Here is a 13,955-nt window from a genome sequence, read left to right as displayed (position 1 = left end):
TTGTTTGGTAGCTGATTTGAACAATTTAAAGGTGAAACAATTTCCTTTCGGTTTATTCCCCGCCATCTGTTAAACATTTGTCTGTGCTGTTCTAATTCTGATACCTGATTTACTGTCTGATTGTGAGATTGCCGTTGAGCAATGGGACGTGCATCATGTGACTAAGGCGTCATGTGACTAAGGCTTAGGTGAATGTTGGCTTCCTTATCCCTCTGGCTCAAAACAGTCCATCTAATTTTGGTCCCAGCTTAAGAGCGCAGGGATCAACAAGTGTACACCCAGGCATTTGAGCCTATCTGGAGCAACCCAGAGCTCTGTTTGATCTAGATCCAACTTGGGAATGTTGTATCAAAACCACTGAAACACTGAAGTTAGAGTCAGACACAGTCCTTGACCTGGGAATGTCTGAGTTAATGACCCCCCAGGACTAACGTATATACACACTTCTTAGGGTACCGCTGGCCGGCCTCTGGTGGTCAGTGGTAAAAATGCTATTCTTCTGCTGTGCTTTGTTCCTCTGCATTCTTCTAAATGGGGGTTCATGGGATATACTCGTTGCCTGGTGGGAAAGAGATCAAGTTATTTTGTTTTGTTGTCGGCAGCCTCAATGGTTCCCCACCGGAAGAGTGATTTATCCAAGATTGTGATCAGTGCCCTCTTCACAGGGGCCTGTGTATCCTTCATCAGTGCCTGCATGGCAGGTATGTACCTCAGCTTAGTCTCTTGGCAGAAATCACTTACCTAGATCCTGACAAGGTCTCTTTCAGAATATGGATTAAACCATCCATCTCACAGATGCATAGAAAAGCACCTAATCTGCAACATTCTGAATTCACACCCAAATGATTAACATTAAAAGCCTTCAGGAACATGTGCAAAATATTCCCCTTAGTATCTCTGTCTCCGTTATCCAGGAATCCTCTATGTCCCCAGGGGAGCCGAAACTGACTGTGTCTCCTTCCTAAATACAAGTTTCACCAATAGAACCTATGAGACCTATGTGTGCTGTGGAAGTCTCTTTCAGAGGTAAGTGAGCCCAAGATCCCTGCTTCTTATATGCTACCCTCCACTCAGGAGTCATCTGGGAGTGGAGAGAAATAAAGTCTTGAGAGTGATCGTGTGGATGCTGAATAGTGTTTAAGAAGGAAGGTGGGTATTTGCGGTGGTCTAGATCTGTGTTCTTTTCTCTTAGTAGATGCATCCTCAGTATTATGTTTAGTATGGACAAGTGACAGATTTTACCTGTATTGGTGAGGAACTGAGAAGTAGAGGAGCTGGGGAAGAAGTACGGAAGTGTGGTTTCCCTGATAAGAAGTTACTGTATTTACCATGACTGGAATATAGATGGGTTATAGGTGAAGACTTGGCAATGAGCTTAAGTAGCTAAAAAATTATGGGCTTCTTCAGACCGAAATGACAACTGAGAAAGGATAAAGTTGATATGATAAAATCATGATGCATTCAGATAGTGTGAAAATGAACCAATTTCTGGGGTATTATAGTAGTTTTCTGGTTCCTTAAGTATGGAGCTTGGAAATCACCACTCCATTCTAAAAACAAGTAAAAAAACTAAATCTGAAAAATCAATAATTCCTCTTGGATTTATAAGGGAGGTGAGGACACAGGGCAAACCACTGCCCCCATGATTGGAGAGACAGGTGAATATAGGAAGTCACCGTTACTGGAGCAGAGACACATGAGTAGAAACTGCTGCAGAAACCTAGGCAGGGGCAGCACAGTCTGAAACTTTAACTGCTAAAGGCGTAGTGAGGACAAGTCTGAATATTAAAAACTCTGGAGTGGGGCAGTCATAGGGGGCACCCACACAATTTTGTGAGTTTTATCTCCAGGAGCTAGACCCAGTTCTCACAGTAAATAACTGGCAAAAATGCCCTCATGCTTCCAGTAGGGGAAGGGAGAAAATGAACCCTTTTGAAATACACCAGAGACTCTTGGTTTTTTGTTTTTTATCAAGAACTGCCCTCAAGGGAAACTAGTTAACCACAGCCTAATCTGCTGGGGTATCATCAGAGCCTAACTGACCTGAGAGAAGGGAAACACCCAACTTCAGCCCACTCTAGCCAATCCTGTCCCACCTAAGGAGGGAAAAAAAATACTGAGAAATACTTGTGAAGTTCATAGTCCAGGGCACAGGTTTACTAAAAGAATGAGACCTAGTCAGAGTACTGTAGCATACTTCCCCCTCCACCCCATCTTACCACCATCACATTACTAAAAGCCTATTTACAGCAGATTCTTTTATGTGTACATCATGTCTGGCTAATAAGAAGAAATTACAAGACACATTAAAAGGCAAAAAACACAATAGAGACAGAGCAAGCATCAGAACCACGCATGAAAAGGGTGTTGAAATTAATCAGATTGGGAGTTTTCAACAACTGTGATTAATATGCTAAGGGCTGTAATGAATAAAGTAGACAACATGTATGAACAGATGGACAATGTAAGCAGAGTATAAGAATCCAAATTACCAAAAAGAAATTCTATAGATCAAAAAACAATGCAACAGAAATGAAGCATGCCTTTGATGGGCTTATTAGTACACTGGCCACAGCTGAGGAAAGAATCTTTGAGCTGGAAGATTTATCAATAGAAACCATCAAAACTGAAAAGCAAAGAGAACAGAGTGGAAAAAACAAACACACACAAAAAAACAGAACAGAACATCCAAGGACTGTGGGATAACTACAAAAGGTGTAACATATGCATAATGGGAATACCAGAAGGAGAAGAAAGGAATAGAAAAAATATTTGAAACATTAATACTGAGAATTTCCCCAAATTAATGGGCGACACCAAACCACAGATCCAGGAACCTCAGAGAATGCCAAGCAGGATAAGTGCCAGGCATATAATTTTCAAATGATAGACAATCAGAGATAAAGAAAAAAATATTGAAAGAAGCCAGTAGACAAAAATAAAGTATATATTATTAAGCTGAAAGAACTAGTTATAGGACACACAAAAGGAAAGATTTGAGAAACTGGAATGATTGGTTCTCCCAAAGCAAAAGGTACGTGTCGTTGCGATATATGGGTGAATGAAGAGAGTTCTAAAGACAATGAAGAGAGATATGGGAGATGGGGCTGCAATGGGTCTTATATGAAATGCTAAGGAACTTAGATTTTGACTTACAGAATTCTGAACACAGGGCACGAAAAGATGTTTTTCTAAAAGACCATTCTCATAGCCCTTTGGATGTCAGTGAGACCAATAAACACACTGCTGTAATAGTCCAAGCGAGAAATGGTGACAGGTGATGGTGAGGATGGCGATGCATAGACCACGGAGAATTAATAGGATTGGTCACTGCTAGATAGGAGGCAAGGGTGGAGCGAGGAAGGGAAAGGAGTTTCAAATATCGGTCTCTTGTCTGGGTTGGGCAAGTGGGTCCAAGGATGCCATTAAGTTACTGAGAAAGCAATTGGTTCCAGGAATGGGAACAAAGGGGAGAGATTATGGCTTAGCTTAATTCAGGTGGCTATGTTGACGTGGAGGTACATATGGGACCACCATGGAAGGTACTCACAAGCCACCTGGGGTCTGTAGTTCAGGAGAGAAATCAGAGCTGGAGATATATTTGGAAGTTATCATTAAGTAAGTGATCTGTTCACTATATAGGCAGATGTTTGGGTGCTAGCTGATTAATAGGTTACTATGCCAAGTTAACAGATGGTACCCTCTTGTGTTTGGTGGTTATCATCAGAGTCGGTAATCAATATCCTCTGAAAAAAATAATCCTTGTAGTGTACTATTAAACATGAATTATAAACTGGATAGATTGGCATAGTTTTGATTCCTATGTTCTCATGGCAGTTCAGTGGATGTCACTGTAAGCATAATCTAAAGTAAATGAATAAAAGTGAAAATTGTTAAGTTTTGTTTAGTGATGAGATGTCTTTTCATCACTGAACTTCACTAAAAAATTAATAGAATACTCTTTCCTGCTCATTTCTGCCTCCAAAGCTGCAACAGACCTTTTGTCAATAGTCATTTACTGAGTGTCATTAGCATCTAGAATCTGAAAGATGCGTTACTGTCAAATTTATTTATACTAAACAAGTCTAAAGTGACTCCAGACCAAGATGGCAACATACGTAGGAGATTCCTGAATTTCCCTCCCCCCAGCTGCACTGAAGGTACAGCTAGCTATGCCTGGAGTAATTCCCTCTGAGAGAACCAGAAACTAGCTGAATGACTCCTACACGTTAAGAAACTGAGAAAATATCCACACTGAATTGGGTAGGAAAGACTAAGACACAGTCTCACCATAAACCCCACCCCTGGCACAGCACCATACAATTGAAGGGAACTCCCAACTCTCTCGCACATTCTCTCAGAGGAGTGAAGGGTTTGGACTGCACATTTAGTGTCCCAATTTTTAAGCACCCCCCTCCGAGGAACAGGCTCCCTAAACACTTAGCTCTGACAGCATATTGGGCTTTGGTTCCCAAGTCCCACAGAACTACAAGCAAACAAAGAAGCAGTTCTTAACAGGCAGTGAGCACTCACTGCAGCTGTCCCTCAAGGCTCAGTGCAGAGGAAACAGGCAAAAATGCCCATCTCCCAGTCTTTTCCTAGAAGGGGTTTGATTACATACTTTCCAAATTGCTGCTTGAGGGTCCTGCTTCTAATTACCGTGTTTCCCTGAAAATAAGACCTAGACGGACAATCTTATTTTACTATAATATAAGACTGGGTCTTATATGAATTTTTGCTCCAAAAGGCATTAGAGCTGATTGTAGGGCTAGGTCTTATTTTCGGGGAAACATGGTAGGACACATCTAAGTGCTAACTGCAATCCTCCCAAGATTCCAAACAAGCTGGTGGGCACTTCCCCCACCTTCTCCCTCAGGCTTGCTCCAAGGATAAATCCAGGTCAATCAGCATCTCTCTGGAAAGAGCTCAGACACATGTCTGGTGCTAAAGCTCTTGTGGCTGCTGCCCAAGGGACAAGCCCCCAGATCACATTCATGAGTGCCGCAGGATGGTAGCAGATAAAAAATAAATGTTGTTAATGAGTGTGTGTATGTGAGTACTCCCTGTGGCTATCCCCCCAGGGCTTAGTGCAGAAAGAGTAGGCACAAATGCAGTCTTTCTCTTGAAGGGAACTGATGGCATACTTTACAAGCCATTGCCTGAAGGTCCAGCTTCTAATTAGCATGCATCTAGGGGATGACTGCAATCCTGCTTGGAGCCCACTTTTTCCCTCTAGCTCACTCCAACAATAAAACCAAGCTGCCACTATCTTCCTGAAAGAAGCTTGTACACACACCTAATGCCCAACTTTTATGGCTGCCACACAAAGGACAGGCCCCCAAATAACCTAGCTCTGACAGTAAACTGAACTTGCAACCATGAGGCCAACAGGACTATAGCAAACAAAGATGCAGTTTTTAAATGAGTACAGGAGTACTCCCCAACCCCCAGGCTCAGCACAGAGAGAAGAGACAAAAATGCCCATCTCCCAGTTTTTCCCCTGAAAGGGGTTTGACTGCATATTTTCCTAGCTGGTATCTGAGGGTCCAGCTTCTAATCAGCCTGTATCCAGGTGTTGACTGCAATCCTCCCCTTTGGGACACTAATGAGACTTACACCGAGACACATAATGACTAAACAGTCAAAAGTTAAAGACAAAGAGAATCTTAAAAGCAGCAAGACTAAAGTAACTTGTTATGTACAAGGGAATGCCCATAAGATCTTTAGCAGATTTTTCAGCAGAAACCTTGCAGATCAGAAGAGAGTGGGATGATAGAGTCAAAAGAAAAAACTGCCAGCCAAGAATATTTTACCTGTAGAGTTGTCCTTCAGAAGTGGAAAGATAGTTTTCCAGACAAGCAAAAGCTGAAGGAGTTCATCACCACTAGACCAGCCTTACAAGAGAAGTTAAAGGAAGTTAGTTCTTCCAGCTGAAAGAAAAGGACACTAATTAGTAACATGAAAACATATGAAAGTATAAAATTCATTGGTAAAGGTAAATATATAGTTAAAATCAGACTACTCTAATATTGTAAAGGTCGCAGATAAATCACTTATAACTGTAATATAAAGATTAAAAACCAAAAATATTAAAAATAATTACAACTATAATAATTTGTTAATAGATTTGCAATATAAAAAGATGTAAATTGTGACAGAAAAAATATAAAATGTGGGAGGAGTATATAAATGTAGATATTTACATGCATTCAAAGTTAAGTTATTGCGTTAAATAGACTGTTGTAACTATAAGATATTTTATGTAAGCTTCATGGTAACCACAAAACAAATACCTATAATAGATACACAAAAGATAAAAAGAAAGGAACCAAAGCATACTACTACAAAAAATCATCAGATCACAACAAAAGAGAGAAAGAGGAAGAAACAAAGTAACTACAATAAAACAGCTAGAAAACAATGATCTAAATTGCAATAGTAAGTCCATACCTATTAATAGTTACTTTAAATTTAAATAGATGAAATTCTCCAGTCAAAAGATATAGAGTGGCTGAATGGATAAAAATAAAACCCAGCTATATGCCCTACAAGAGACTCCCTTCAGCTGCAAGCAAATACCTAAACTGGAAGTGAAGGGATGGGAAAAGATATGCTGTGGAAATAGAAACCAAAAGAAAGCACCGGTAGCTATACTTATATCAGACAAAGTAGACTGTAAGCCAAAAACAGTAACAACAGACAAAGAACATCATCATAAATGATAATAAAGAGGATATAGCAACTGTAAATATTTATATAGCAACTAAATATATAAAGCAAAATTTAACAGATCTGAATGGAGAAATAGACAGTAATACAATAATAGTAGGAGACTTCAATATTCCCCTTTAATAATGGATAGATTATCTACACAGAAAATCAAAAAGGAAACATTGGATTTAAACTACATGTTATACCGGATGGACTTACATATATTTACGGAACAGTCCATTAAACACCACTATCTCCCTGAAAGGAGCTTGTACACACACCTAATGCCCCAGAATATACATTCTTCTCAAGTACACATGAAAATTATCCGATATATCATGTTAGGCAACAAAACAAGTCTTAATAAATTTAAGAAGGTTGAAATCATATCAAGCATCTTTTCCAACCACAATGGTATGAAACTAGAAATCAATTAGAAGAAAAAACTGATAAATTCACGAATATGTGGAGATTAAACAACATGCTCCTGAACAATGGGTCAAAAAAGAAATCAAAAGAGATATTTAAAAATCTTGATCTTGACTCATCACAAGGGAAAAAATTGTAACTATGTGAGGTGATGGATGTTAACTAAACTTATTGTGGTAATCACTTCACAATATACATATGTACAAAATCATTATGTTGCACACCATATATTTATACAATGTTATATGTCAATTATATTGCACTACAACTAGAAAAAACCTCAAAAAAATTCTTGAGGCTAATGAAAATGGAAACACAACATACCAAAAACTTGTGAGACTCAGCGAAAGTAGTTCTATTAAAGAAGTTCATAGCAATCAACACCTACATTAAGAAAAAACAAAGCTCTCAGATAAACAATTTAACACCTCAAGGAACTAGGAAAAAAACTAAGCCTAAAGTTAGTAGGAGGATGGAAATAACAAAAATCAGAGCAGAAATAAATGAAATAGAGACCAAAAAAGACAATAGAAAAGATCAATGAAACTAAGAGCTTTTTTATTAAAAAAAAGATAAACAAAAAACAAGCCTTTAGCTAAGATAAGAAAAAGAGAGAAGACTCAAATAAATAAAATCAGAAATGAAAGAAAAGATATTACAACTGAACACAGATATACTAAGGGTCATAGGAAATTACAGTTGACCCTTGAACAAACAGGTTTGTTTGTTTGAACTGTGAGGGTTGACTTATATACAGATTTTTTTTTCAGTTGATTGCAGTTGTACTGACTCATGCAGTTGATTTCAAGGGTCAATTCTGCGGTGGAGAATCCACGTATGCATAGGGCTGACTGTAGTTATATGTGGACTTTTGACTGCTCAGAGGGTTGACACCCTTAACTCTTTCATTGCTAAAGGGTCAACTGTACTATGAACAATTATATCCCAACAAATTAGATAACCTAGAACAAATGGACAAATTCCTAGAAGCATACAAATACTGACTGAATCATGAAGTAGAAAATCCGTAAAGAATGATTACTAATAAGGAGATTGAATCAGTAATCAAACACCTCCCTAAAAGAAAAGCCCAGGACCAGATGAGTTCACTGGTGAATTCTATCAAACATTCAAAGAAGAATTAATGCCAATCTTCTCAAACTTTTCCAAAAAACAGAAGAAGAGTAAACACTTTCAAACTCACTTTATGAGGCCAGCATTACCCTGATACCAAAGTCAGACAATGACATTACAAGAAAAGAAAATTACAGGCCAATATTCCTGATGAATATAGATGCAAAAATCCTCAACAAAATATTAGTAATCCCAATTTAACAGTACATTAAAAGGATCCTACACCATGATCAAGTGGGATTTATTCCTGGGAATGCAAGGATGTTTCAACATACACAAATCAATAAATGTGATATTTCACTTTAACAAAATGAAGGATAGAAATCATATGATCATCTCAATAGATGCAAAAAAAGCATTTGACAAAATTCAACATCCTTTCATGATAAAAAATCTCAACAAATTGTGTATAGAAGGAATGTATTTCAACATAATAAAGGCCATATATGACAAGCCCACAGCTAACAGCATATTCAAAGGTGAAAAGCTGAACACTTTCCCTCTAAGATCAGGAATAAGACAAGGATGCCCATTCTCACTATTGCTCAACGTAGTACTGGAAGTCATAGCCAGCACAACTAGGTAAGAAAAAGAAATAAAAGGCACCCAAATCAGAAAAGAAAATGTACATTTATGTCTGTTTGCAGATGACATGATCTTACGTATATGAAACCCTGAAGCCGCCACCAAAAAACTGTTAGAATAAATGAATTCAGTAAGTTGCAGGATATGAAAGCAATATATAAATATCAGTTATGCTTCTATACATTAACAATGAACTACTGGAAAGAGAAATTAAAAAACAATCCCATTTATAATAGCATCAAAAAATAATAAGAAGGAAAAAATTTAACCAAGGATATGAAAGAACTGTACAGTGAAAACTATAAAACACTAATGAAAGAAATTGAAGAGGACACAAATAAATGGACGGATACTCCATGTTTCTGGATTAGAAGAATTAATATTGTTAAAAGGTCTAAATTACTCAAAGCGATGTACAGATTCATGCAATCTCTATCAAAATTCCAATGGCATTTTTCATAGAAATAGAAAAAAAAATCCTAAAATTCATGTGGAACCACAAAAGACCCGAATAGCCAAAGCAATCTTGAGAAATAAAAAACAAAGCTAGAAACAGCACACTTCTGATTTCAAACTATATTACAAATCTGTAGTAATCAAAACAGTAAGGTATTGGCATAAAAATAAACACATAGATCAATGCAATAAAAGAGAGCCCAGAAATACATCCATGCATATTTAGTCAATTGGTTTTTGACAAAGGAGCCAAGAATATGCAATGGGGAAAATACAGTCGCTTCAATAAATGGGGCTGGGAAAACTGTATATCCACATGCAAAAGAATGAAACTGGACCCCCATCTTACACCATACACAAAAATCAACTCACAATGGATTAAAGATGTGAATGTAAGATCTAAAATCTTAAAATTACTAGAAGAAAACATAGAGGGTTAGCACCTTGACATCAGTCTTAGCAATGGTTTTTTGGATTTGACACCAAAAGCAAAGGCAACAAAAGCAAAAACAAGTGGGAAAACATCGAACTAAAAAGCTTCCGCAGAGCAAAGGAAACCACCATCAAAATGAGAAGTCAATCTACAGAAGAGAAGAAAATATTTGCAAACTACATATGCGATAAGGGGTTAATATCCAAAATATGCAAGGAACTTATAGGAACTTACACAACTAAATAGCAAAAATATAAAATAAAAAAAATTTTACAAAGAAGACATTTAAATGCCAACAGATACATGAAAAGGTGCTTAATGTCACTAATTAGCAGGCAAATGCAAATCAAAACCACAATGATACCATATTTCCCCGAAAATAAGACAGGGTTTTACATTAATTTTTGCTCCAAAGACGCATTAGGGTGTATTTTCAGCGGATGTCTTATTTTTTCATGTACAACAATCTACATTTATTCAAATACAGTCATGTCATCTTCTTCTGGAACATCATCATAACATACTAAATGCGTCCATCTGGCTGATGATCTTAACTGGGGCTTATTTTCGGGGTAGGTCTTACTTTTGGGGAAACATGGTATATCACCTTATACCTGTTAGGATGGCTGTTACAAAAAAGACAAGAGATAACAAATGCTGGCAAGGATGTGAAGACAAGGAAACCCTATACTCTGTTGGTGGGAATGTGAAATGGTACAGGCACTATGGAAAAGAGTATGGAAGTCCCTGAAGAAATTAAAAATAGAACGACTATAAGATCTAGCAATCCCACTTCTGGGTATATATTTAAAGGAAACAAAGTCACTGTACTCCCATGTTCATTGCAGCATTTTTCACACTAGTCACGGTATGGAAACAACCTTTGTGTCCACTGACGGATGAATGGATTAAAAAAATGTCATATATATGTGATGAAATGTTATTGATCCTTATAAAAGAAGGAAATCCTGGTATTTGCAACAACATGGATGAATAATTAAGATAAATGAAATAAGCCTGACACAGACAAATACTGCATGGTATTGCTCACAAGTAGAATCAAAAAACTTTTTTTTCAGTCGAATTCATAGAAATAGAGTACAATTTTGGCTGCATAGGACTGGGGAAGGGGGTGGAAATAGGGAAAGGCTGGTATAAAGTTACAAACTTTCAGATATAAGATGAATACAGTCTGAGACTCTAATGTATAACATGGTGACTATAGTTGATAATACTGTATTATAAAATTTAAATTTGCTAACAGAGTAGAACTTAAGTGTTCTCACCAAAAAAAAAAAAAGGTAAATATGTGAGGTGATGGATGTGTTAACTCTGGGGATCCTTTCACAATATAGACATATATCAAATCATCACATTGTATACTTTAAATATATTACAGTTTTATTTGTCAATTATACCTCAATAGAGCAGAATAAACAAACAAACAAACAAATAAGCACACTTGAACTGTTCTTCTTTCTCAAGAGTACAACCTTACATTTTAGAATAAATTCAATTCTTAATCACATTACAAGGCATACATTTTCCTCAGTGATGTTTGGAGAGGAAATTCCTAAAAGGACTATGGTTACGAATAGGGAACAGAAACAGACACATTACACAGGGTTGCTTCCTACCGTTATCTTGGATATGAAAGAGAAAACACACCTAATTCTGTCCTATTTAACATGGTCATTGTGATTGGATCCATTTACAGGTTTATGCTTTTGTTTTTTTCCAGCTGCTCAGTAAATTTATTGATACATCTTGTTGCATTGTTTTTATCTGACCCACTATGTATCTTTCTGGCTCTTCATTTCAGTACTTCTCTGAATGGTACCAACCCTCCTTCTTTTTCCGGTCCGTGGGAAGATAAAGAGTTTAGTGCTGCATTAGCCCTTGCTAACTGCTGTGAACTCTATACCAATGCTGTGTGTGCCTAAGGCTGGCCCATTTCCATAACAGTCTTGATCTTGACAGCTTTTTGATGGTAAATGTATTTATATGTACTCAAGTGTTCCCTCTCTACAACTAACTCACCACGATCTATAACAGTAAATGTAAAAATTTCATTTTGGTTCACTGTATGCCAATAATGAAAAGTAGCATTTGTCTTTCCATTATTTGCTGAACCCAATAGGAAATTCCTTATGGGCTTTGTCTGAACTTATATGTGAAATAACAAATATTATCATATTAAAAAATATCTTGCAAATCTTGCTTCTACTTGCCATTTTAAAAATTATGTGATGCAGTCTGCTAAAAATGTGATTTGGTATGTAATGTGTACTGAAGTGAAAAGCTGGAGTTCTGTGGACAAGCTGGGTTTATGATGCTAAAGGTACACATCAAAGTTACATGACTATTAAGATTTTTTTCTCGTAATCACACATTTGTAAACCTCCAAATTCCTTAACATCAAAAAAGTATTTCCTGTGTACAAACTGTTTTAGCATTCTGCTTTAGTGCCAGATTTGCTTCAAGATTACAGGAAATACTTTAAAACAGTGGTTTTCAGTGGGAAGGGAGCATTTTGCCTCCCAGGGCGTATCTGACAATGTCTTGAGACCTTATTAGTTATCACAACTGGGTATGCTACTGACATCTACTGGGTAAAGGCCAGAATTGCTGCTAAACATCCTACAATGCACAGGTTAGCCCCCACAACAAAGAATTTTCTGGCCCCAAATGTCAACATTACTAAGATTGAGACACCCTAATTGCAAATGTTTAATATATTTCTTATATCTAATATTATTTATAATATCAGTAATATTATAGCCTTAAAGAAGAGTTTCAACAGGATTCCTCAAAAAGTTACACAGAATTACCATCACCCCACAATTCCATTCCTAGGTATCTACCCCAAAGAACTGAAAACAGGTACTCAGACACATACATGTACATGCATGTTCGCAGCAGCACTATTCACAATAGTCAAAACATGGACACAGTCCAACTGTACATCAGTGGCTGAATGGGTAAAAAAAATTGTGCTATGTACATATAATGGAATTTTATTCAGCCATAAAAAGCATGAAGTACTGATATATGCTATGTACAAAGAGGAATCTAGACAACATTATGCTAAGTCAAAAAAGCCAGATACAAATTATTGCATGATTCTGTTTTGTATGCTTCCATTTATATGAAATATGCAGATGAGATAAATCCATAGAGGCAATACAGATCGGTGGTGCCAAGGGCTGGGGAGAGTGGGGAACCGGGAGGACTACTTCATGAGTATGTGGTTTTACTTTGGGGTGATAGGAATGTTTTGGAACTAGATAGAGGAGGTGGTTGCACAACATTGTGAATGTACTAAATGTCACTGATTTGTTCACTTTGAAAATATTAATTTTATGTTCTGTGAATTTCACCTGAATAAATTATATATATATATATATATATATATATATATATATATATATATATATATATATATATATATATAAAATGGATGTAGATACTTGTATGTTCCCTTAACTAATCTACCTTCCTCCACAATTATCTGAGCTCAGAACCTCTTGGTCAAAGAATTCCAGTCTCCATTCTTATCTCTTCTCTCATATTTTCCAAAGTTGACATAAAAAAAAAAAAAAAGCCTTAATAAACTGTTTTTTGACATGCACACTGATTTTTACCCTAGCCTGGTTTCTTTCTGAGAGGCCCAGAATGCAGTGGTTGGTGGTACTGGACACTAGGCCTGGTTACTTGGGTTCTGATTCGGGCTCTGTCACTTGTCCCTGGGTAACCTTGAAAAAGTTTCTTAACTTCTCTCTGCTTTGGCCTCCTCATCTATAAATTGGGGATGAAGGGACCTACCTTATAGGTAAAGGTTGTGAGGTTGACTGCTCATTGTAAGCTCAATGTAAGGGTTAGCTACTATTATTACTATTTAATTTAAGGATCTGAGTTCACGACTATCAATTTATTGAGTTACATATGCAATTCAGTTCACACAAGAAAGCATGCAGCACGGAGGGAGCTCCTTATCTCCTTTCAGAGGGAAGGACTGGCTTTCTAATTCTGTTTCCTATTTAAAGCAAATCTGGTCTAAACTCCTGCACTTAGAGGGCCGCGCTGTAAAAGAAGGAAGCATGACAATGTTTAACACCATCACCTGCAGAAGAATCTCACAAACGGAAGGAGCGAACAGGAAAAGCCGGGACTGAATGCAACATCAGCAAACTCAACGCCGACTCCT

The 13,955-nt window shown here is 37.2% G+C and overlaps 1 protein-coding gene and 1 long non-coding RNA gene across 3 annotated transcripts in view; one reads left to right on the top strand and one right to left on the bottom strand.

Annotated features, from left to right (window-relative positions):
* The window catches only part of LOC117022929 (uncharacterized), a 40,152-nt gene extending 33,551 nt beyond the window's left edge, over positions 1-6,601 (bottom strand). Inside the window, exons 1-2 of the long non-coding RNA XR_004423146.1 lie at positions 6,451-6,601; positions 5,814-5,930 (exon numbers count right to left, since the gene is read on the bottom strand). This is a non-coding gene — a long non-coding RNA (uncharacterized LOC117022929). The remainder of the gene's footprint in view (positions 1-5,813; positions 5,931-6,450) is intronic.
* The window catches only part of SLC28A2 (solute carrier family 28 member 2), a 35,442-nt gene extending 22,334 nt beyond the window's left edge, over positions 1-13,108 (top strand). For both annotated transcript variants that reach the window (XM_033107165.1, XM_033107166.1), the window contains exons 16-18: positions 603-701; positions 915-1,026; positions 11,571-13,108. In XM_033107165.1, the coding sequence (XP_032963056.1) occupies positions 603-701; positions 915-1,026; positions 11,571-11,691 (332 nt within the window). In that variant the 3' untranslated portion in view covers positions 11,692-13,108. The remainder of the gene's footprint in view (positions 1-602; positions 702-914; positions 1,027-11,570) is intronic.
* The last annotated feature ends 847 nt before the right edge of the window (positions 13,109-13,955 follow it).

The sequence above is a fragment of the Rhinolophus ferrumequinum genome, chromosome 6 (assembly GCF_004115265.2).
Source record: "Rhinolophus ferrumequinum isolate MPI-CBG mRhiFer1 chromosome 6, mRhiFer1_v1.p, whole genome shotgun sequence".
NCBI lineage: Eukaryota > Metazoa > Chordata > Mammalia > Chiroptera > Rhinolophidae > Rhinolophus > Rhinolophus ferrumequinum.
This window is presented reverse-complemented; position numbering and strand designations above follow the sequence as displayed.